Source organism: Colossoma macropomum, unplaced genomic scaffold (genome assembly GCF_904425465.1).
Source record: "Colossoma macropomum unplaced genomic scaffold, Colossoma_macropomum, whole genome shotgun sequence".
Taxonomy (NCBI): domain Eukaryota; kingdom Metazoa; phylum Chordata; class Actinopteri; order Characiformes; family Serrasalmidae; genus Colossoma; species Colossoma macropomum.
The window spans coordinates 27231675-27256132 of record NW_023494787.1 but is presented as its reverse complement, the minus strand read 5'-3'; the positions used below and the strand labels follow the sequence as shown (position 1 = coordinate 27256132).

The 24458-nt window shown below is 39.7% G+C and overlaps 1 protein-coding gene across 2 annotated transcripts in view; it reads left to right on the top strand.

Annotated features, from left to right (window-relative positions):
• sdk1a (sidekick cell adhesion molecule 1a) overlaps positions 1-24458 on the top strand; it is a 305201-nt gene extending 280743 nt beyond the window's left edge. The window contains exons 36-45 of one of the 2 annotated variants that reach the window (XM_036566735.1): positions 4295-4410; positions 4911-5097; positions 10471-10608; positions 11139-11300; positions 12687-12812; positions 13256-13420; positions 17117-17254; positions 17544-17664; positions 20091-20220; positions 22043-24458. In XM_036566735.1, coding sequence (XP_036422628.1) covers positions 4295-4410; positions 4911-5097; positions 10471-10608; positions 11139-11300; positions 12687-12812; positions 13256-13420; positions 17117-17254; positions 17544-17664; positions 20091-20220; positions 22043-22315 — 1556 coding nt within the window. In that variant the 3' untranslated portion in view covers positions 22316-24458. The remainder of the gene's footprint in view (positions 1-4294; positions 4411-4910; positions 5098-10470; positions 10609-11138; positions 11301-12686; positions 12813-13255; positions 13421-17116; positions 17255-17543; positions 17665-20090; positions 20221-22042) is intronic. The other variant, XM_036566736.1, reaches the window with a different exon arrangement.

Genomic DNA, 24458 nt, shown 5'->3' with positions numbered 1-24458 from the left:
GCAGTAAATATGAATCTGTCATAAAGAACTCAAGCAGCTGGCAGAGCTGCACAGGGTTATCAGCATCAGGTTATTAACAGCACCATTAGAGGGGGGCCAGGCGGAGAGATTACTTGCAGCAGCAGGAGGGGGAGCGGCAAACAAACAAATGAATTTCCCGCTGATTAACGTCAGGTTTGGTGCCATTCGAGGACGAGCAGGGAGGGAGGTGGGAGTCATGGGCATGCAGGGAGGAGAGGCTGAGGCCTGATGAATGGTGCTTTGCCCTTTAAATAAATAGTTCATCAACAAATTAAATTTACACAATTTACCCTTTACTTCACGTCTAGTCAGCCAATACATGTTTAGTGTCCAGAGTTTACTTCTGTATTGTTTTTGTACTGGAGCTACAAGGCTAATGTAGTTTACAAGTGATGCAAGCTTATACCCAACATCTTAGCATTTTTCAATCTGCATGTCTAGATCATCACACACTTGCCTCAAACTATATGGAGTAAATAATTTTAGCACTGAGTGGGAGTTTCAGACTGCGCAGTGATTAACAGTGGTGTAGGTATGGCAATGTAAACGACACCACAACAGCAGGCTACTTTTTGTTGTTTAAGCTTTTGTTTTCTGGCAGAAGTCAGGCTTTGGATCTGTGTAAGGTATTGAACTAGGGAGATAAAGTTACGTTCACCTGTAGTGATTATGTTAACTGTGGTTGTAAGTGTTAATTCCTAGCTAACACAGCTGGAATTAGGCTAATCAGCTAAACACCATAAGCAGGCAACATGAGCACTTGTTAGCTAAGTTAGATTAAGCAACACACTATGCAGAAAGAACTGCATAGCTGCCCAGCAGCTCAGACATCCAGAGACAGGAAAGGGAGAGAAGGAGAACCGATCTTTTTAGAAGGTAGCAGTGCATGAACATTTTTTATTATTGTTTTACCAGAGCTAAGGCTTGCTTTATAAATGCTTGCTGGCTATCTAGCTCGCTCACTGGTGCTTGGTCAGTACTATTTGTCAACATCTTCCAACATAGTCCTGCCCAACTAACATTAAATCAAAGAAACACAAATGGGCAAAAATGTAAACAATCGAAATGATCAACATCTTTTTACGGAGCCCCGGAGGGGACGGAGGTAAAAAAAATAATTAATTTGAATGAACGTTTTGCAGTTCGTACGCACGTTTTCTCTTATTCGTGGTCACGATTTCTTAAATCGTTCCCTCGTTTTCTTTTAATGGTGCTCACGTTTTCTTTACTTCGTGGGTACGTTTTTTAATCCGTGATCATGATTTGTCGCGGGAGCAGAAACAGTGCTAAGTGGCCGCGCTGCTTCTATATCTCTGTTAAATATGATCATTAGAAAGTGCAGTTTAGTGAAGGTTGTGGTTGTAGTTTGTTGTCTTCCTTCATTTCACCACCAAACTGCAGCTGCGCTGATGAATCTGTGGGCCGTTTTCTGTGAAGAGGAGCTGCAAGTTTCCTCATAACACCCCAAATCAAAATCAGACCTGATGAGCATCTCTGTCCATTATCTCATCAATCTAACTCATCAAAACCCGTCACACAGTCTCAGGGAGCTGTTAGTTACTTCTGCACCGGACAAATAACACGACCTGTATCTACTACATTGATTTTGCACACGAATAAAAAAATAAACAACGTGCGTTCCGTTAAAAATGAAACATGACAAAGATTAAAAGAAAACGAGAGAACAAATTAGAAAATCGTGATCACGAATAAACAAAAACGTACCCACAAAGTAAAGAAAACATGCGCACGTTTAACAGAAAACGAGAGAACGATTTAAGAAATCGTGACCACGAATAAAAGAAAACCTGTGTACGAACTGTAAAACGTTCGCTCGAATTAATTATTTTTTTTTACCTCCGTCCCCTCCGGGGCTCCGTATCTTCTTTATTTGGTGGTCAGTATAACAAAAAAAAATAAATTAACAAAATAAATCACCAGCCCCTTCAACACTTAAGCGTAGTTTGAATCAAATGTGTAATGGTTTAAGCCTGCAGTTTTAGTGATGCTATCTTGTAGGATAAAAACTTATGTTGTTTGTTAGCCAAATTAGGCTTGGAGCTCCAGTGCAAACACACACCAAACATGTCTTGGCTGATCAGCTGCATTCAGAGGAAAACTGGGAAAAATTGAGTTTTCACCAAACTTTTCCTTTAAACATTGTGCTGCCTGCCATGCCTCTCTGGAGCTGGGGTGGAGAAGATAGCAGCAGCCTATTAGCACTGTTTTAACGACTCGCTTGATGGAGCATCTCAGAGTCGGCTCCCTCCTGAACTCCACCGCCACTGCTCTTCGTTCCCACTCATAAATTATTCCACAAGCTCTGCCACACATAAGCAGGGCTTTTGTACACGAAATTGAACCGAACATGCTGTCATGCTTCATGAGTCGTCTCTGGTTTTAACAGCTTCCCTGATTAAATATTTTTCTAGTTCGAAACGTTCAACGTTTAGTGTGGCTCTTAGCTCTATCTACCGCTGTGATCTGTGTTGGAAAGCTCTTTAGTCTCATATCCCTCTGCCCTTGCGAAGAAGAAACAGAGACATTAGTCATACTGGTGTGCAGTTGGAGTTGGCTTGGCATTTGGTTTGTGTATGTGAGTGTTCTGGTAAAGTGAAAGTGTCAGTATCTGTAAGCGCTGTGGGTTTGTGTTGAAGCTGTGATTGCAGGCAGTGTGGTTTTGCTACTGTGTCCTGTATAGCGCTCTGTCTCTTATGGTACTGTGTCCCTTGTAGTACTGTGTCTGTTATAGTACGAGGCTCTTAAAGTACTGTGTCTCTTATAGTACAGTGCATCTTACAGTACTGTGTCACTTATAATACTTAGAGTGTCTATTTTAGCACTGGGTCCCTATAGAACTGTGTTCCTTTGAGGGTTGTCTTATATACAGTTCTTTGCAAATGTTTGGGCATCCCTGACCATATTACATATTTTATTGATTTTTAAAGTAAAAGAAGTAAACACAAACCCTGAAGCAAACAATTTTTAAAAATGAACATTTTCTGTAAATTTTATTGCAGAGTTGTTTTATATTTGATTAACTTAAAAAAAGTAATTGTGGCTTGTGCAAAAGTCAGCTGGGCACCCTTCCAGTGGTATAGTCTCAGAACTTAATTAACTCATTAGGCCTTAATTGACTCATTAGGACTGTTTGGCAGGTTAAGACTTGTCAGCTAATGACAGTTCCAGAGTGTAATAAATTCTCTGCCTTTTCAAACCTTGTATTAACACTCAGCAACCATGGGCTCAGGTACGCAGCTGTTTGATTTCTACAAAGCAAGGGAAGGTCATAAAAGATATCACTGGGCTTTTAAGTTAAGGAGAACTGTGGCAAAGTAAAGACAAGACCTGGAAGACAACAAAACTCTCAGTTAGAACTGCTCGAATGCTGGCCAGAAAGGCAAAGCAAAACCCTCATATGACAGCAAAGGAACTGCAGGAAGGTTGTGGTGGTGCATTGTTCTACTGTGCTTGCACAAATATAACCTGCATGCAAAAGTCATCAGAAGGAAACCTTACCTGTGACCTCATCACAAAAATCAATGTCTGAAGTATGCAAAACAAAATGTAGATGAGCCAAAAGCATCTTGGAACCAAGTCCGGTGGACTGATGAAGTGCAAATAGAACCCGCCACAGTCACCATAGGTATGTTTGGAGAACAACAGGGGCAGCATTTGATGTAATGAACACCTTGCCAATCTTATTAATAAGGGGGTGGATTTGTTATGCTTTGAAGTTGTATGTTAGCCTTTGGCATGGGAAACATTTCATGGGTAGATGGAAGAATAGTTTCTACTAAATATCAGAAAATTCTGGAACCTCGTCAAGAAACTGAAGCTGAAACAAGGCTGGTTTCTACAGCAGGACAGTGATCCAAAACATACCATAAAATCCACGACACACTACTTCAAGAAACGCAAGCTGAAGCTTTTGAAAATGCCCTCACAGTCTTAGAGATATAAATGACCATGTTATGGATAATGACAAATATTTAATACTACTGAAGGATGCTACTGATACTCAGCAAAATAAGCAATAACGCAAAATTGAGATTGAACCACCTTCTATACAGAACAGTGGGCGGAAATTGTAAGACAAATTTATATACTAGAAAAAATGGCTTACCAGCTTTGAGTGATTGTGGAATTCCCTTGTTGAAAAAAATCATAGCACTGTGTGCCTTATGGTACTGTGTTGTAATGCTGCCATTTATAGTATTCTGATTTTTGTAATACTCCTTATAGCACTGTATTTAGTATTGTGTTTTCTCAGCTCCCTCAGTTGCGCCTCAGAATATCCAGGTCAACACGATTTCATCCACCCAGTTGGAGGTGCAGTGGGAGCCACCCCCTGTGGAGACTCAGAATGGCATCATCCAAGGCTATAAGGTCATGACTTCTTCTCCTTCTTCTCTTCTTCTCAAGCTCACTTTCTCCCTTTCTCTATCTCTCACTCGCTGTCTCGCTTCTGTGCCCATCTCCGCCTCCCTGGGGATGCATAACCAGAATAAATGTTTTCAGTCTTCACCATTATAATGTACTGTAATAGATAATGATGTTAGACAGTATGTTTAAAAGATCAGGACATCTGGGTCATGAAATAATTATCACGGGTCGGGGTTAAGTGAACCTCTGTTGAAATATGCATGACACGGATGCATAAGTTGTAAGAGAAACCATGCATTAATGTAGCAGAATTGTTTTTCTGGTTTCCTACCAGTTCCACTGAGTGTCTACCTTCTGCAGCATCATACACCTGTTAGGAAGCACCATTCAAGCATGGGAAGGAATGTGCATGGTTGGAATATAACCACAGCACAGATCTGAATCGTTTGCAGAGGCATGCACACTGACATTTTAATTTCTCCCTCCTGTTACTCTGCCTATAGATTTACTATTGGGAATTGGACAACCAGAATGAGACAGAGAAGGTAAAGATACTTTTTCTGCCTGAGGCGAGCATGCGGCTGAAGAACCTGACCAGCTACACTTACTACATGGTCAAGCTATCTGCTTTTAATGCAGCAGGGGACGGTCCACTCAGTGAGCCCAGGAGGGGGCGCACTCTTCAGGCAGGTCAGTCTGTGCTTCAGTTTGGCAACATAGGGTTGAAGTAACACAAAAAAACATTTGTTTTTAGTCTGCAACCCATTTGATGATTTCAGAGCTGTAGTAAAACAAAAATTTGATTTTTTCAAATCAGAATGGAACCACTTTCATATATGGTTCTAGATCTGATGCTAGGCCATGTGTGATGGTAACAGTCAGATCAGAATTAATGTTTTTTGTTTGTTTGGTTCACATCACCAGCATGCATAACAATGTTGCCAATGTGAGCAGCTTATCAGCAGCAGTGTGTGGGTCTTTTCAGGGCAGTGTCAAAGCTGAAAGACTAGATCTGAGAAAACATCAGAATTGAGCAATAAGGCTTGTAATGTGAAGACAATCTGATTGCACCTCAGTTCAGTCCAGCCCATTTTCTGCATGGATTACCCCTACTGAGCGTCTCATCGTCCATCCATTCTGACAATTTGGCTCACTTAAATCATTTGACTCTGCTGCCAGACAAGTTACGGTGCATGCATGTCCATGTTGGATGCAGCGAATTGTGTCAGCATGTAGAATCAGAGCTTTCTATGTTCTACTGTATTTTCTATCTCTGTATAAAAGATGCACAAGGCTTCCTTTATTGTTGGATGTACAGTTTCTTTTTCTGAGCCAGCATGCAAGCAATTCAGAATGGCTGAGACTTAAGGGAGTCATTAAATAACTAAAGCTTGGTAGGAGGACCATGCCTGAAGCTGCTTCTCCTTTTAATCTAACGTCCTATAAATTATCCATCTCTTATCTTTCGTTTACTGTTCCTCAGTCCTTGCTCAGTATCTCTGTTCATGAAAAAGAAAAAGAGGGATCCAGCCTTCAGGGTCGAAGCAGAAGCCACCCAGAACTCCATCCAGTTCTCAGAGTTCTCTCCCCTCCTACAATCAAACATTCTCTTCTCATGCTACAACCATATGTAGGAGGCGAGGTCCAAACTAGCATGTTTAATCATTGTTGATTGTGATTAAATGGCTTTGTTAGATCACATTCTTGAGTTGCTTGAAATCTATATTAAACTAAATTGCACTTGAGTTGCATAGTGTAAAGTATCTTGCAATTCATTTGAAACTTAGCTGCAACAGTTGCATGCATTTGAACTTTGTGGAACAAGTTTCATGAAACAACCAAATTAACATTGGTGTCACTGGATCAGTGAGCAAGAAAATGAAACAGAAGATGGTTTATTGGGCTGTTGAAAAGGAGACCCTCCCGACTGACTCAAGTTGTAGTTTTTTATTTTGACAGTTTTTTGAACAGTGACAACAAACCTGAGTTTCTTAAAGCTAATGTTTCTGTAACCAGCTGCGTTAACTAACGTTAGCCAGGTAACAGCTGTTTAAACAGCTGCTTGTGCCAGCATTTATTCTTCTAGCCTGCCGTTTTCATGATCTACGTACGTAGATTAATTTTCCCTTCTCTTGATTGCTTCTAATTTTACACAGTTCTGTACTATATACTTGAGATTTTATGTTTTATATACATATGTGTGAAAAAATGGCAATGACCACCAAAAAAAACATACAAATATGCTAAAAATGCTGCAAATGTGAAATTATACCTTACAGATCACTTTATAGCGATAAAGATATGGTGTATCAAAACAGATGAGCTACTAATTTGAATAACTTGTGGATTAATTAATGTATTATGTGCATCTTTGATTGGTTTTGAATGGCTTCATGTAACTCCTAAGGGCAGAGAAATTATATTGCAACTAATGTAAATGTAAAGCCAGCCTTACATATTAAATAAATACAACAGCACATAGAAATTATGTCACTAACAAAAATAGCTAAATTTTTATGTCAACCTTAAAGGATTAAACCATAAATAAGACCTCAGAGCAGGTTCAAGAGCCTGTCTGTTCACATGTCCTTTCTCATTCATGAAACCCTGGTCTGCACCTGATTGTTTTTTATTTCCAGATCATAAACTATTCCACTTTAAATTGCCATTGTATCAGTATCACTCATATTAGCAATTCATGTGTTGCACATTAAATTGTGCGCTCTAAGAACACTGTCAGTTTGAATCATTTACTAGCAGGGGAATCGTTTGACCTGAGGCTCTAGCTCGTTGCAATGGCAAGAAGGTGTTCTCTACCTGTGAGTCATCTGCAAAAACAATTCAAAAATTATTCAAATGCTCTTTGATGTGACCTCATTTGCGCAAGCCGAGAAAACACAGCCCCTCGTTCTCTCTTTGACATTTCCCAAAGCAACACGCAGCACATGCAGAAGAGAGCAGATTTGCATAGAGGCAGCAAACATTGTAAAGTAATTGTACAGAGGGCAAACCTATGGTCACTTCTGTTGTTGTTTCAACATGATGTATCTGTTTAAGTTCTCCTCTTTTTTGTTGTTATTCTCTGCACAAATGGGGCCTTATTTTCCTGAGGCAGTGCACAACAGCCTACGCAACTACTGCTGCGTGTCACAAAGACTTGAGGGCATGTTGAAAAGGCATTTACCTTTTTTTTTTAATGATTTGTTTTGTGCAGGTGCATGCACACTATGCATGAGGGAGTTGCGGGAAGTAATAAAGTGATTAATTTGAATTTTCTCAGCCAGTCGTGTTACTCGTTCCTTTTAAAAAGCTGCATTATGCACAATGACTGGATGAATGCTTCACAGCAGATAAGTGTTCAAGGTGCCAAATAGCACAACAAAACAACTGAGCGTACAAAATAAGACCTACTTACAAAAGGTAGAAAAGCTATAAACTGGAAGGTCTATAAGCAGCATTGTAGTCAAGACCATTAGAGGCCAGTCTGAGTCAAGACCGAGACCTGGACACATTGAGTCTGAGTCAAGACTAAGACTTTGTAGTAGTCAAGTTTGAGTTGAGACGGAGAGCAGGAGTGGCAAGACCGAGACAGGGCCCAGACCAGATACTTTTCTTTTCAGTATGTAAAAATTCATTTGTAGTTCATTATACATTCATTATGCTTCAATATACACCGATCAGGCATAACATTATGACCACCTCTTTGTTTCTTTGTTTCTACGCTCATTATCCATTTTATCAGCTTCACTTACTATATAGGTGCACTTTGTAGTTCTACAATTACAGACTGTAGCCATCACCACATCAGTGTTACTGCAGTGCTGAGAATGATCCACCACCCAAATAGTACCTGCTCTGTAAGGGTCCAAGGGGGTCCTGACCACTGAAGAACAGGGTAAAAGGGGGCTAACAAAGTATGCAGAGAAACAGATGGACTACAGGCCGTAATTGTAGAACTACAAAGTGCACCTATATAGTAAGTGGAGCTGATAAAATGGACAATGAGTGTAAAATATATATAATATTTTAAATTATTATTAGATTATAGTCTTAGTCCAACTTTGCATCATAACTTTTGGAAGCAAATGATGGTGAGGTCATTCTCTGTCCCTTCTTCTCTAAAGCTTATTCTGAATCACCACCTAAAGTCAACTGAATACAAGCCAAACAACATTATTATTATTACATTAAAACACAATAATAACATTCCTGTTTGACTTTGGGGAATGTTTTGATTTTGTACCGATTAACATCAACAAACAAATATTTCCTAGTTAAGCAATCATGGAAAGAATCAGATCCTCAGCCAGCAGCAAACAGGTTTTATTTAAACATGTAGAGAAAGGACTTTTATTTTGTTTGAAGGTACTGCTGGTATTGAAAGTACTGAAGGTATTCAGTAATGATAGAAAAAGTTTTCTCCCTTCATTTGGATAGTACACTGTAGCGCCCTGTAGATTATCTACTGATGTTCAAATTGTTAACAAACTGTTGATTCTAAGCAGTGGTAAGATTAGGGTTAGGATTTGGACCAGGGTTAAGGTTAAGACCAGGGTAGGGTTTAGGCTTTGAGTTGAGGTTAGGTTTAGGATTAGAGTCAGGTTTGTAATGTAAATGAAAGGTAATTGAAGTATCAACACAGCATCTAAAGTGTACTGTCCAAATAAAATGTAACCAAAAAGTTCAGTTTTCAGTCACCTCAGACGGAGGCATCACACCTGGCCGATATTGAGAATAAGTTTCGAGTCCACCTTGCACCGAGACAAGGCCAAGTCCAAATGTTGAGACCGAGACAAGATTTATATGGTCTTGAGACCAGTCCGGACTTGAGTACTGCAACACTACCTGTTAAACTGATGCATGTTTGAACATAGTTTAATAGCCAGTGGATATACCAGAGGAAAAAAATAAGTGCGAAAAAAAACTTCAGAAATTCATTTTTTGTTGAGTTTTGTTTGCACCTGCTGGTGGAATCACCAAATGATCAAGTACTCATGCTGGGTTTAAACACTTGCAGTGAGATGTGATGTGGTCCTCAGAATTCTTATCACTTTGACTTAATTTCACAAAAAATCACCACACCATACATAAGCCATAGGTGTCAATGCATATGGTTTGTCCGTATAAAATATGTTTTTTCCCCACTGTTCTTGGAGGTCTACAGTCATGTAAGGCTGGGATAAAGGAAATCTAATCTGTTAAAGTTTTGCCCATGCTCTTTGGACAACTAATATCAATAATTTAGTCAGGCCTAGATTTGTTTTTCACCTTTTTTTGTTTTATTGCACTTACTAAGTGCTGTGCTCAGATTGTGGGTGGTGGTGTACTCATTTAAGTGAAATGTTGTAGTGAAAAACAGAAGCTGTACACAGACAAAACAAAACAGATATCGCCAAATGAGAGAAATGAGCCAAGTCATCAGAGCATCACTCGCCAGAATTTAAAAAAAGTTCTATGCTGTAATAATCAACTTGTCGTTAAAAGGGATGAAAGTTTAGTTGCTGTGTCCCTCGTCACATGGAAGGTGCATTAGACTTTTTGTTCTATCAGCTCAATGCAGAACACTGCCTAATTCTCTCTTTCTTCTCTCTCTGTGACTGCCTTTGTTTGTATATATATATATATATATATATATATATATATATATATATATATATATATATATATATATTTAACTGTATTTAACTGTGTGTGAGAGCTGTTAAACTAAATAAATAAAGTGAAAATAACATTTCTGTTTCTGTAGTAAGTAATTTGCATGATTACCTGAGGAATATCAGTAAAGAAACATTGCTAATAGTTCTAACATTAGAAATGTACTGTACAGTTATCAATGAATTTATACAGTTTGGAAGCTATGAATATAAAGGTTTCTGTCTTTAGAGGCTGACACTGATGAAGCTTCATTTAGCACAATGTGAGGTTGTGCAGTTACACAGTATACAGAGCAGTATACACGCTGCCAATTTTGAGTGTGCATATAAACATTGTCATTGATGTTTTACCTTTTCTCTCTTTGTCTCTCTCTCTCTTTCTTTCTCTTTCTGTCTGTCTGTTTCTCAGCCCCCAGTGCTCCTAGCTTTATCAGTTTCTCTGAAGTCACCAGCACCACTCTCAATGTCTCATGGGGATTCCCTGTGTCTCCAAATGGAGTAGTGGAAGGCTACAGGGTGGTATACGAGCCCACTGCACCCATTCACGGTATGCATTACACACCACTCCGTGTACACTGATAGAGAAGCTTTTCAAGCAGTACACTTTTGCTATTAGGTCCTTTTGCTGCCTTTAGCAATTTTGGTGTAAATTTGCAGTACAGCAGGACTAAGCCACAAATAGCGTGACTCATAGCTGAATCCCAGCAGTTGTATACATCTCTGAATTGCCAATCAAGTGCCAAGAAACCCTCAGGGGCTTCTCAGTGGTTCTTAAACAAGTTGCTGGTTATGAGTCAATGATAATTTATGTGGGAAAACTCATTTCTCAGCCACTTTTCCAGTGCTGCCATGTGATGTTTTCTTTCGCTCTGCCCCGGAGCTGAAAATTACGGGAGTTAATCGTTTTCTCTGTGTCAACATTCACAGCATTGTTTTAATTTCATCAATAAATAAGCGGCTTTGTGGAGCTCGAGACTGACTACCACCCAGAGAGATACGCCTCGTGTGGCTCGTGTGTAAATACATTTGGGCAAGTGCTTTGTGCATTCATCCATGTATCTATGTGTGTGTGTGTAGGCGTAAGTAAAGTAGTGACAGTGGACATTCAGGGCAGCTGGCAGCGCTGGTTGAAGGTGCGTGATCTTACAAAAGGAGTGACCTACCGCTTCCGCGTGCAAGCCAAGACCATCAGCTACGGCCCGGAGGCCGAGGCCAACATCACAGCAGGTCCTGTGCAAGGTGGGTGAGCCACATGCAAACAAACAAATAAATCATCTGATGCCTGGACTCTGCTGCAGCCTAACATGGTGTGCATTGCCACATGTGGCATTGGAGTGGCAGGGCTGAAAAAAATCGTCTTGTTAAACGAGAATAAATAGGTGGCAGAAGTGTGGGCATACTGGTCAGTGTTCACTCATGCTGCATTTCATGCTCTGGTTGTCTTTATGTATATACCAGTGCCATGCATTCAGTACTTCTTGTGTACTGCCAAGCTTTGCTGTCAAGCAGTAATTCCTGTGTACTGGAAGCTTTTCAAACCGCTAATTTGGTTTAGGGGCAAATTAAGTCAGGTTTAAACAATGCATCAACATGTTAAAGCAAAAGAACCGCTCCCATGGCCCTGATAGAGCTGTTTACATTTTGCATTCTGCCTTAGCAATGTCATGTTTAACCCTTTAAATCCTGAAGGCCTGTACGTGGGCCCACTTTTCAGCTCTTTAGTTTCATGACTACATAACTAACATATTAACAGCAGCCAGAGAATTCAGTAGTTTTTAGAAATAACTCAAGATTAATAACTGAATAGTCTAGGGGCTTCTAAGAGTTTAAAGGGAGTATATTGTGTTTTTGTTTTTTTTGTTTTTTTTACCTAAGCAAGTCGTTCAGATGTAAATAAAGTCATTCAGAGAGGTTTAATTGAAAAGCTCAATCCTAGAGAAACTTGCGAAGTCAGAATTGTTCACAGTGATGGTGATAGAAATGAGACATCTGAAGTGTTTAAAGCCTCCAAAAGATACCCCGAGAAAGATATTGCAGAAAATAGTTATGAATATGCTGTCTTATTTCTGATGCATACTATTTTATAATAGTTTTGACAATTTTAAATAAATTGATACATGTAGTGTATCAGAGTGAAACATGGAGGTTATTGTAAGGCAAAGTAGTACACCAAAAACGTTATCAACATTACATATTAAATTTAGAAGGCCTGTGGATCCTTTTGGATAGTAAATAAAATGGCTATATTTGTATTGAAGACAGTATTTCCTTGTTCCGCCACTATCACCAGTCTGAGTCAAAATTATATTGTTTACCTCTCAATGTATATGATGTGTGTGTGTGTGTACATATTATATATATATATATATATATATATATATATATATATCACTTATAACCCACTTAAACCCAGGGTACTTACCTTTGGCCCTCGAAGGCCTTAGTCCTGCATAGTTTGGGGGGGGTTTCATTGCTCATTTCAACTCAGCAGTTATTCACCAGATTTACCTACTTTTTGAGAAAGAAACCAATCAAACTGTGTTAGCACTCTAGGATCAAACAGTTGCTCATTGGTTAGATATTGCTATCGCTCCTTTTTAGCGTATACGTTCCTTTTTTGTGCAGGATCTCCAGGATCCCCCCTTGAAACATCAATCACAAAGTCCGGCTCCACCCTCACCATCCACTGGAAACCAGGGGACAAGGGAGCAGGCCGTGTGACTGGCTATGTCATCGAGGCCCGCCCCTCAGGTATGAAACTGTTATGCAAATACGCAAAGCAGCAGGCTATGCCTCAGTCCCTGTGAATTCATCTCCATATTTAATCAAGTGTCAAATTCAGAACACAGCAATGTGACATGGATCCGAATGGCAACAACATGTCAATTTTGCCTGAGGGATGTAACGGAAAAATAGTCATCGTAACCTACTGAGGTCTTATTAGTTCATCACAGAACGAGTACTCAAGGCAGTTCCCAGTTCCCAAGGCAGTTTAACTTTTAGGTTACGTGCATGGCGTGTGTGTGCGCTTTACAGAAAGGCATGCTGTTATTAAAGACCTGCTAGTGATTTCCATTGCGATTGCCTGCTGGGCTCTTACAGCATCACTGAGTGGCTTTCCCAGAGAGCGTGTGCAGATGTCAGAGAGCATTGTGACATTTCTCTTTTCCCCATGAACTTGTCTCCCACTGCAGATGAGGGATTGTGGGACACTTTCGTGAGGCACCTGCCCCCCTCCAGCACCTCCCATGCCATCAGCCTGGACCGCCTTCGCCAGGGAGTCAGCTACCAGTTCAGAGTGCTGGCCGTCAATGATTATGGCTACGGTGAGCCAAGTGCGCCCTCTGCTGCCATGTCAGGTAACTACACTTGCCTCATTCTCTGACATTTAGATTCTTAAAAGGGGGAAAAAGAGGTCAGGATGAAAGTGATATCTATGGATTTTGGAAAGGAGCTACATGTAAGCTGGAGAGTAATATGAGGCATAGGAGCGTGACTCGCTGCAATTAGTGTAAGTTAATCTTTAGACTTATTTAGTGCCGATGACATTTGTTTTGATAAGACTGCACCCTATAGTTGTGCATTTGCATGACCTTGTTTAAGCAGTTCTTTATCAGTACTGATAAAACCTGATCTCCGGGTTAGAAGGCAAGCTATGTAACTGTGCAACCTGTAGTGTGACAGCGTGAAGTCATATATGACATGCAAGCCAAAAAAGCTACTGCTGTACACAAACCCATAGAAGGGGCACAAGTTTGAACAAGTCTGAAAATAATTCTTAAGGTTGGTGTAGCTCATCAGAATATGATCACATAACTCGGAAATTTAATTTATAAAAACAGCAAAGGTAGTATAAGATTCAACAACATAAGCAAAAACATGTTCTCCAAATTCACTAGAATAACATACCTTCAAGGTTTACACATATAAACGAACTAAAACATATTTGAGAAATAAAGCTTTGTATTAGTACTGCTTTAAAGTGCTGCTTCAAAGTTACTATTTTTTGTATTTATTTTCATTTTCTTGCCCCCAGTTTTCTCCAGATATTTATTCTGGCCAATTCTCACTCCACTGTAAAATACTTCTATCCCACAATATCTTCTAATCTGGGATGGTGCCAGTCACTTTTCAAGCTGCCACCCACGCAGTGTCATAGGTCAGCTCACCATGTGTGGAGGAGAGTGCTAACTGCTCAGTTCTGTCTTTATGATCTAATGGACGGCCATGATTATCTAGCTTCACACTGTATTAACCAGATAAAGAGAACTATTATCCTTATTACGTAATGAGTTCTGCTTTTTGTAGCCAGAAATTGCAATGACATTACTGAAAACTTGCAGTTTGCAGTGCTAGAGTCCAACGCCACACTTAATTGTACCCCTAAACCACCGGTCTGAGTGTAAAAAGTAACTAAAAAGCTGTTAAATCAAGCTTTGAACCAGTAGCAATGAACTAGCACCGGCATACACCACTAATAGTTTGTGCCACATAATATAATGACATTCAAAGACACTTGTCAGAACATTGGTGGCCTTATGTTTGGCAAGGACAGTCTTTTTGAGTGCTTTTCAAATGGCCATTCATTTCCCTTGGCCGTGGTTGCAAAAACCACCTGGGGAGATATTGTACTCTGCAAAATTCACAGAAAAAGCATGCATTGCAAATTCAAAAGTGACTTATGTTGATCACTCAACAAGCAAGCTAAACAGTATGGGTATCAAGTTGCATAGCTGTTGTGATAGGGCTGTACAATAGGGACAGAATAATATATTGCTATCATACTGCTACATATTCCTGTTGTCATATGACCTAAAATACACTACTGTGCAAAAGTCAGAGACCACCCTTCATTTATTTAACTTCCACTCAGAACAGCCATTAAGTTATTCATTTTTCAGTATCAGGAAAAATTAGAAAACCTATTTAACTAAAAATTACACAGAACTCTCAACAACTAAATATAATATCAACTTTTTCAGTATTTAGTGTTTCCACCCTTTGCCTTCATTACAGCTTCCATTCTTTTTGGGACATTAGTTTTCCAGTTTTTCTGCAGAGATTTTTTTCTCACACCTCTAAAGTTCAATCTTAGAATTTGGTTGCATTTTCTGCCTCTCACAATCCAAGTATAAAAAACAAGTAATGTTGAGTTCTGATCTCTGTGGGGGCCATTCCATTTTTCTGAGTTGGTTGATTTGTCCTTTTTTTTCATCTATTTCTTTTTCTCAGTTATGGTTTTTTGACAGCTACACATCCTTTCAGACTCAAAGTGTTGAGTTGTCTTCTCACAGTGGAAGGATGGACAGAAACACCCATCAATTCTTCAGATCTAAAGCAAGAGTGGCGCTTCTTTTTTTTCCACTCTCTCAAAGATGAACGCTTTAAGTACTTTTTATCTACTGGGGACAGTTTTGGTGGTCAGTTTTGGAAACTCCTGTTTTTTCGCTTATGTTCATTTTACTTACCCTTTCATTATGCAAATAGACCATCTTATATCTAATCTCCTGAAAAATATCTTTTAAAAATTACCTTAACAGATGTTTTGACTGGAAATTCAGTAAATGATGGGTGGTCTCTGACATTTGCATAGTACTGTATACTAAAACCACAGGGGTGACTCATTAATATGACACAGATAAAAACTGCCCTGCATTATTTTGTCTAAAATAATTTACATTTGTTTGAAGACATGAAAGATTTGATTTATCCAAACACCATCTGAGATGTGTGAGAACTGGTCAGGATGCTCACAGCACACAAAAAAAAAATGTAATTTTTTATAATTATTTAAATTTTGCAAGCTTCTGGTGACATCCTGGCAAATATTGAAAAAGGCAATATTGTAATAGCAAACAATATATTGCGCAGCCTTAAACAGTGCATGTTTTTTGTTGAGAAACTCTTGCATCAGAAGAGTCCCTCAGATTTTGTTTGTCCCAGGGCAGGAGGCCGTACGTACGAGTCATGTGTCCAGACTCAAACTTTCACACCACAGGCATTACTTCATCTACCTCTGAGCCTGTGTCATTCCTTCTCAACTTTGTTGTCACACCAGTCAGTCAAGCCCTGTCAGAAGACATGTCTTTAGATCACTGGCACATCTAGGCCACTCTATCCTCTGCTCACACTCGAGAGTGCACAAGAGGAGATAAGATTCACACGACAGCCCATTTTATTTTACTGCACCTCCAAATATGGACGGCAATTCCCACAACTAATTTCACCAGGAAATGAAATGTGAAACCGTCTGTTGAAGTTTACTGCCATCGCTGTGTTTTGGGAGTGCCCTGTTATCAATAGTTTCTGGTTAGATATTGCAGATGATGTCATGGTTGTTTACCTCACAGCTTCCTCTACCCACTCACTCACTTGATGACTCTCGACAGCAGGTCTGCTAACAGCACCAAAAAAGGCCATGTAACATGTGCTTCGTACACCAGGTGAATGAAAACAAGGACCTCTAGCCTAGGGGTTATTGCTGCTGGGTTGCAAGAACTAAACGTAATTTCTGTTTCAAATGAGTTACATGTCCCAGTTTTAATCTTTACATTTTACAGATATCGCCAGTGATAACAAAAGCATGGTGTTATTCAGTATTTATTATGATTACATGTAGCCCATTAAAACAAGTGGAGCAATTGTGTTGTAAATGCATATTCTAAATTTCCAACACTACAGTTGTGATATTTTAGTTTATTAGGCTTTGAATTTGATAACAGATAACGGCACTTTACACATTGCATGTCCACATTGGAGGTAAAAAATGTATCAGCATGTGGGGCTGGAGCTTTCTTTGTGTGCTCTATCATTGTATAACAATCACACAAGGCTGCCATTTATTGTTGGAAGCACTGTGTAACAGTAAAAAGTGACTGAACTGTGAAGAATTTTCTTTATTTCTGTCATGTTCTTTCTGTATGAAATACATGTAATGAAATGCAGTGAAGTCACATTATTAACCATTAAAAGTAGATTAAATGGCATAAATAGCTGCTTTTTTGTGTTGTTCTTAAAGAGTTGTTCTGTATTGTGTCTCCTGTCCCCTTGCACAGCCCAACTGGAGACCCCCTTTTATGAGGAGTGGTGGTTCCTGATCGTCCTAGCACTGTGTGGACTGATTTTGCTGCTGGTGGTGATTTTTGGGCTCGTCTTGCATGGACAGAACAAGAAGTATAAGAGCTGTGGCACAGGTGTGTTCAAAACCACATCATTCGGTCATCAACCTCCTATCCATCCACCAATCTCACCACATACAAGCACTGCACAGCTTACAGAGCCAGCTGAAAACCCATCCACTTACACACTCACAATCTGTTCTCATGCTCCAGCTGCTGCTTGTTGATCTGCTGTCCTGTTTGCCTCGAGAGTTGTTCTAATTGAATGACCCTTTTAAGGTGTCTTTGCATTAGCATTAGCTGTACGTTAGGTGTTGATCCAGGTGCTGTTGTTGCCGTGATGATGATTTGCCAACCGCTACAGGTGCAGCTGTCTCCACGGTGGAGGAATCTGTCACACTGGACAATGGAGGCTTCACAGCTTTGGAGTTGAACAGCAGACCCATCCACGTCAAGAGCTCCTTCCTGAGGAAAAACGGCACCAGGTGAGAACCCAATGCCCATCTCATGTCACAATTTGTTGACTATATAGTCAATTTTTTAAAAATGGATTAAACTTTACCTTCTCAATGAATCAACAGTGATCAGTTGGCATTTTTTTATTTTTAATCTTTCATTTTATTTTTTATTTTTAAATCTCCTACTGTTCTTTCTGGTTCATTATTCCAGGTCCATATCTTTATCACTTACCCATAGCAACAGTTATGAAATTATATTGGTGTAAATTGCTGTTTTCCAAATCTGGTCCTGGAGTACCCTAGTCCTGTATATTTTTTGGCTGAATAATTTACAGCCAACCTGGTTGTCCTCCAAAGGCAGCCTGGTTTGCTCACCAAAGTTCAAAGGATTGATAACAGCCAGATTCCCCAGAGGTAATGGACATCTATTTCCAAAGTTGTTAAATCTGGATCCCACTGGATAGGACTCGGACACTTATGGCTGAGCTTCCGGACCTCTTCTTCTTTCTTATTTCAAGCCATAAACTGAGGTGTTTCAGGAGCCTGCACCCCAGTAAGCCAGACTGTAATCTGTTTAAACGATCTGAATTTCATGAACTTTGTGGAAATCTGTTTTTCAGCATCATGGGTACTCCTACCCCTACCACCCACCAGAACTCAACCTTTTCATTAAAGACTGTGATACAATTCTAACTCTATATGGTTTTATCATGGAGATTTCATTTTGCTGTCTTGTTAATTTGTCTTACGTGATGCATTGAATCATGCCAAAATGGATAATGTCTGGTTAAAGCGACATCTTCCTTTGTCTTTCTCTTCTTAAAGCTGTAATCAATTTGGTCAAATATTAATTCTTTTCTCCATTTAATCATGGTTTTAGAAATTTTTAAATTTAATTCATATAAAGCCTTCAGCTGTGCTCTTTAAGCTAACAGTCTGTTCCAGTTCTTACCAGAGACCCCTCTACCATCTGCTCCTAAATAACTAGAGTATCCTTCGACTAATTTCATGTCTTTTGATTCATATATGCCCACCCGCTGATTAGACTTATTATTGAATGCTTTATTTGTTGTGTTCATTTATACCAATTACTAAACAAGCCAGTTATTTGTAAACCATACAGTGTGAGGATGTTTTATCTCTTCAGGGTTGAGATCCTTGTCCCCAGGTTGAACCGTGACCTTAATTAAGGACTGAATTAAACTTTAACTAAGATTCCTTTTCCACAGAGAGAGAAGTTCTCTCCCCAAATTAAAATCATACTGCTACAAATTTTAAAAGTATTTGAGCAAGATTAATATTACTGTCATACATCATACATGTAAACATTGTTTTCAGCACCTGTCTTTTATAAACAATTCAGCCAAAAGAAAAAGTGAGTGCAAATATTACAACTTTACCCCATAAGCAGTGTTAAATGTACAGACTTAGGAGGCAGATTGACAGTTGTTAAAATGTCTGGTAAGTCTATGTAAAACCAGTAAATAAAGGTCTTACCAGGTGAGCTTTCCAACCTAATATTCATCATAGTAATTATGATTAGTACACACACACACACATATGTAAATAGTGGCAGTGGAGAGGTAACGCCACCATAACCACTTCCCCACACTCACACACGCTGCTCCTGTCCCTGATTCAAGACAGCTGTGGCAAATCAGGGGCAGAGCAGGGACACTTTAAAGACCGTTTGTCTAATGCATGGAGAGAGAAGAGAGAACTCTGAAGTACACACCACACGCCAGAGAGAGACTGAGTAAAAAAAGGGACTAGCCAACGAGCCCATAGGACTCTTTATAGGCCGAGGCTTTGTTTACATGATACCTGTAGTCTGTTTTTGATAAATCTGTGAGTAAAAACTTCTAACAAATTGACTCTCTTAAATTTGTATAAGGGGAACATGGGCTTCTCTCATTGTTTATTTGGGGAGGCTTAGTTGTAAACCTGTGTTAAAACTAAACCTGCTGTCTGGAGGCTGTACTTTAGCCTGGTTATAACTCACTTGAATTATTTACATGCTTTACAGTGGTACTGCCAGTGAGAGAGTCATTACAATTATATGGAAGTGTATTCTTTGACATGCTCAAATCAGTCATTAAAAAACACTACTTGTAAAATTATTTATATTAATTATATTAATTTTATGGATCTAAAACAAGATGAACAGATGCTTGTTCTACATGAGACTTTTAAACTTTTAAAATATACATCTATGTTATATTTCACCCCGTGTGTGCCCTGTTCTCCCCTACTCCAGGATCAGGCTTGGGAACCACTGGCGTAAACTTTGTTCACACCAACTTTATATTTTTTATCTTATGTATCAGTCTTATATAAATAAAGGTGTCAAAAAGGGTTCTTTGGAGTGATGCCTTTCCATTGCTGGTTCTCTAAGGAGGTGATATGCACTATGTCATCCCACCTTCTACTGTCCCATCTCTCTCCTATGGCAGGTCGCCCCCTCGGCCCAACCCTGCAGGTCTGCGATACTCAGATGAAGATATCTGCAACAACTACAATGGTGCAGTCTCCACGGAGTCCACAGCGCTTACAGAGAGGCCTGCAGAATTATCCGAGTCTGAGGTAGAGTCCTGGCTCAAACTCTCACACACACACACACACACACACACACACACACACACCTTCAAACAGACAGTCTGCCTCCTTCTGCGCATGCGTATGCCCAACACAAGGCAGCACTGTGTGATAAGCACTGATAAAAATAGGGTCACAAAATTGTTAAACCTGCAATAAAGGACTTCAGCGTTGTTCAGTATAGTAAACATTCAGATACACAGCAGCCTAAAAATGCTTGTTGTGAAAACTGTTAAGCAATGTGACTCAAGGCAGCGCTCCACAAGAACATGCAAGCAGGTGTATTGGTGCCCATGACATGTGATGACTGTGGCCTGCAGTATCTGCAGTATCTGGATACTTTTTATAAAGTATATGCAGCATATATTTTAAATTAAAAAAAAGGGGGCACCAAAAACTTTGATAAACAGGATTTGCTATACCAAGGTGTCATGGCCCTTAAGACTGAAGCTTTAGATAGGAAACTCTGATGATAAAATATGCAAAATCTGATGATACATGTTTTATTTCCTAGGTTTTTCAGAGAATCAGTCACAAATGGTTAAAAAATGATGTAGGTTTATAAACAATTGCAATGAAGGCTCATTAAAAAAGGCTGTGTTCACTGGAAATACCCAACAAACACTCATGGCAGACCACTGTAAATGTTCAAAATGTCACGTTAGGTTAAATTAATAGATTATAGATTATTACATTTATAGCATTTGCCAGCCGCAGTACACTGTACTGTACAGGTACAATTTGAATATACTCCGAAAGGTACAGCAGTGGTCCTTAGGGTCTAATTGTGTACCTTAAGTAAGTTTTAAAGGTACACTGCCTTCACTTCAAGAGTTCCCTAATTAAAGGTAATGAAAACGTACCCTTGAGTGACTACCACTCCAGTGACAGCTTTTTGAGATTCTAGGTGATAGTAGCTTTAAGACTCTTGCCAGAGGACCCTTATTCATATAACAAGATGTTTCGTCTGGGTGGGCAATCCAACCCCAGTTTCCTGCATTGAATGAGCAAAGTAACCTATAGACCAGGGCTCATCAACTAACTTCTCTAGCAAAGCCAGTTAATGTATGTAAAAAAATGATCCTGTTTCAGCGTTATACATTAACATGAACGAGTGCAGCTTCTGGAGCATTCCTGTGCTGCAGTTTATTTACTTTATTTTTTACTTTATTTACTTATTTACTTCAGTGTCATTGAGATCAACAGAACAGTATCAGATCAGAAAATTAATAATTTTACATATTTTTTTAGACATTTTATTTTGTCTACTACTTTTTATTTATCTACAGAATTCATTTCTGAGAACAAATCACATCAAATCAAAGCTCAACATGAAAGGTCCACCAGAGTGCTTGTCCATCCCTGACAGCACAAAAGTGTGAAATGCTCATTAAGAATAGTCTTTATTGTTGTCTAACAGAATTTGTTATTTTATTAATTTTATTTATTTTACCTTATGAAAAGACAGGATGTTTTTCTTCTGTGAACAGATATTCTTTAAAGCTGTTTTACTGTTGTAAAGAATGTTTTTTTTCTGTTTGTTTTTACAAACAAGAGCCACAATTTTAAATTTTAAAAATATGTTCAAAATAACACAGTCTATCCAGTTGTATTTGATGTATTTTGTTTGATTTTATTAGTTGCATGCACTAATCATTAATTGTTAAGTATGTACAAATAACTGTTATAAATTTGATGTAACTGGACCTCTGAAACTAATTGAACACCCCTGCTCTAGACCATATCACACTGGTTGAGAATTTTGTTATGTGCGATTATAACATGTTTCTGCTCTTGTGATTTATTCCAGGCCACAGACAGCGACTGCGAGGAGGAACAGATCAAGCATTCGTTTGTGAACCACTACATGAGTGACCCGTCCTACTTCAACTCGTGGAAGCGGCAGCAGAAGGGCCTGAAGCAGACGCTGGCCTGCGCCTACGAGGAGTGCGCCAGCAGGGAGGGCGAGGGCTACTATCAGACAGTGGTGACCCAGCACAGCGTTGGGGGTGTGTACACGCCTGCTGGCCAGCCAGCCACTGGCTCACGGACTCCCGTCACAGGCTTCTCGTCCTTCGTGTGACGCCCTGCGGGGCTCGGAGGAGCGGGACCCCTCTGCAGGCCCTTTGTTCAGGCAACGGTGGGCTTGGGGAAAGGCACAAGACTTAGGGTGGGGGGTATTCAGGACATTTCAGCAGTACTTTCACCATGAGCACTACAAGAGACGTATTTGACCGACCCATTTCGATTTAACTTGAATGTACTCTCGTGCCGATCAACGAGCGTGGCGATTAGCGAGAAACAAGAGTCGGCAACATGGAAAATCACTAATCACAGACCTGGAGATAATCACACAGTTTGCAGTGAATGTTACTTGTACGTGTTTTCACAGGCACAGCCTTGGCTGCGAAAGACGATTGAAAGCCATTTTGTTTTATCAGATGGGGATAAAGCAGGGTACAACAGGGAAGTCCTGTTCTCAATCTACAGAAGTGATGATCAGCACTACATTCCCACACTTGACTCTACATGGTGGCACACTCTCACAGTCCAAATGACCATGAAAGCATTCCTGACACTGTTCCCTTTATGACCAACCGCCAGGAGGATTTTACATGGAACACGCGCTCTGTAATTATTATATACTCTAATGTCAAGTCTGAATAATCCGTCACTCACCTTCAGTGTCTCTATATATACATGTTCCACTCGCGAGCGGAAAGCGGAGCAGTCATGAAATTGTAATGGAAATGATGAAGGAGTACTGTTACTGCCTCAAGCAGCAAGTCAGCAGTGGAGTCATTTAGCAGTGAGCAGACAGCGTCTACTCGTATTCCTCACAGGGGCGGCGAGACGGAGCATCCGTCGTGCAGTGATTCTTTGAGTGTCACATTATCCTCACGTGGACCTTTGCCATTAAAATTCTACTGTTTGGTTACCAGGCTTAAGAGCTGAGTCCAGTTTTCCAGGTGCAGGTCAAAGCCTAGTCCTGGACCAAAGCATATTTTCAGAGAAATCCCAGTTGCCTTTAAAACTTACTCCAAGGCTACTTTACATCTGTATCTGGAAAGCAGGTCTCTTTATGCTGGATGAATGAAGAGCATTTTTCCCAATACCAGTCGTTCCCTTCACTGCATACTTTCATGTTTTCCCTGTTCTAAATCTCCATATTCCGCTCATGAAGGACTAAGAAGTAGCCACAGAAATGGTGTGATAGGAGGGACACATAAACAGTGCAGTGCAGGGACTGGAGTTGGGAAATAGTTGAAGCATTGTGTGAGAGGTGAAACTTGATGGCCTTTGGCACATTATTTATAGCAGGGGTGCACAACTCCGGTCCTGGAGGGCCGGTGTTCAGCACAGTTCGGTCATCTTCCTGCTCAAACACACCTGATTCAGCTCATCTTTGAGTAGGGGAGCCACCAAAATGTGCTGGACAGCGGCCCTCCAGGACCGGAGGTGTGCACCCGATTTCTAGGGTTCCCACAGTTCTGGATGTGGGAGTGATTATTTCATTTAAAGAAAGAATTTTAAGAAAATTCATGTTTTTGACACTGTGAAATTTCAGCACAAGACAAAAGAATTTTAGTCACCACTTTCAGGAAGCTGTTCCATATCCAAACTCCATCAGCAAGGACATTTGGTACATTTGGTAAAAATACATTTTCAGACTTTTTCAGATTTCTGTAATCTTTCATTTTGTGTCTCACGTTACAAGGATAACCATTTCTTTCTGATTTTTTTTTCTTGGAATGGGAGCTGAATGATTCTCAAAAAGTCCTTGGATGTGATAGAGATGGAGTGAGAACCCTGTTATTCCAGCACTCTTAAGCCATAAGGACATCATTTTCTGTTCTTTTTCTTTTTTTCAGATTCACTCATCACAGAGCGACTGAATCTTTGCCTTTTTTCCATTTTATATGCTTGAATGGTGTAAATGTGATTTAGGATTTGTTTGTGTTCATGATTTCTTTCTTTTTTTACTGTAATGTTATTACAGAGTGATGCTGCGTCATTCGTCAGTTCATTTCAGTGTATTTTTCTTCAGTTCTTGAAATTGCCAATCACAGTGGTGGACAGAAGAATTAACTGTAAAGGAAAAGGAAATGTTTATGGTTTATGCCTGCCATATCTGTCCCAGCACGAGTGTAATGTCATGGACATTCATGAAGTAAAGACTATTTCCCACTTTTTTAGAGAAATTAAATGTTTGCTGTTCACGTAAA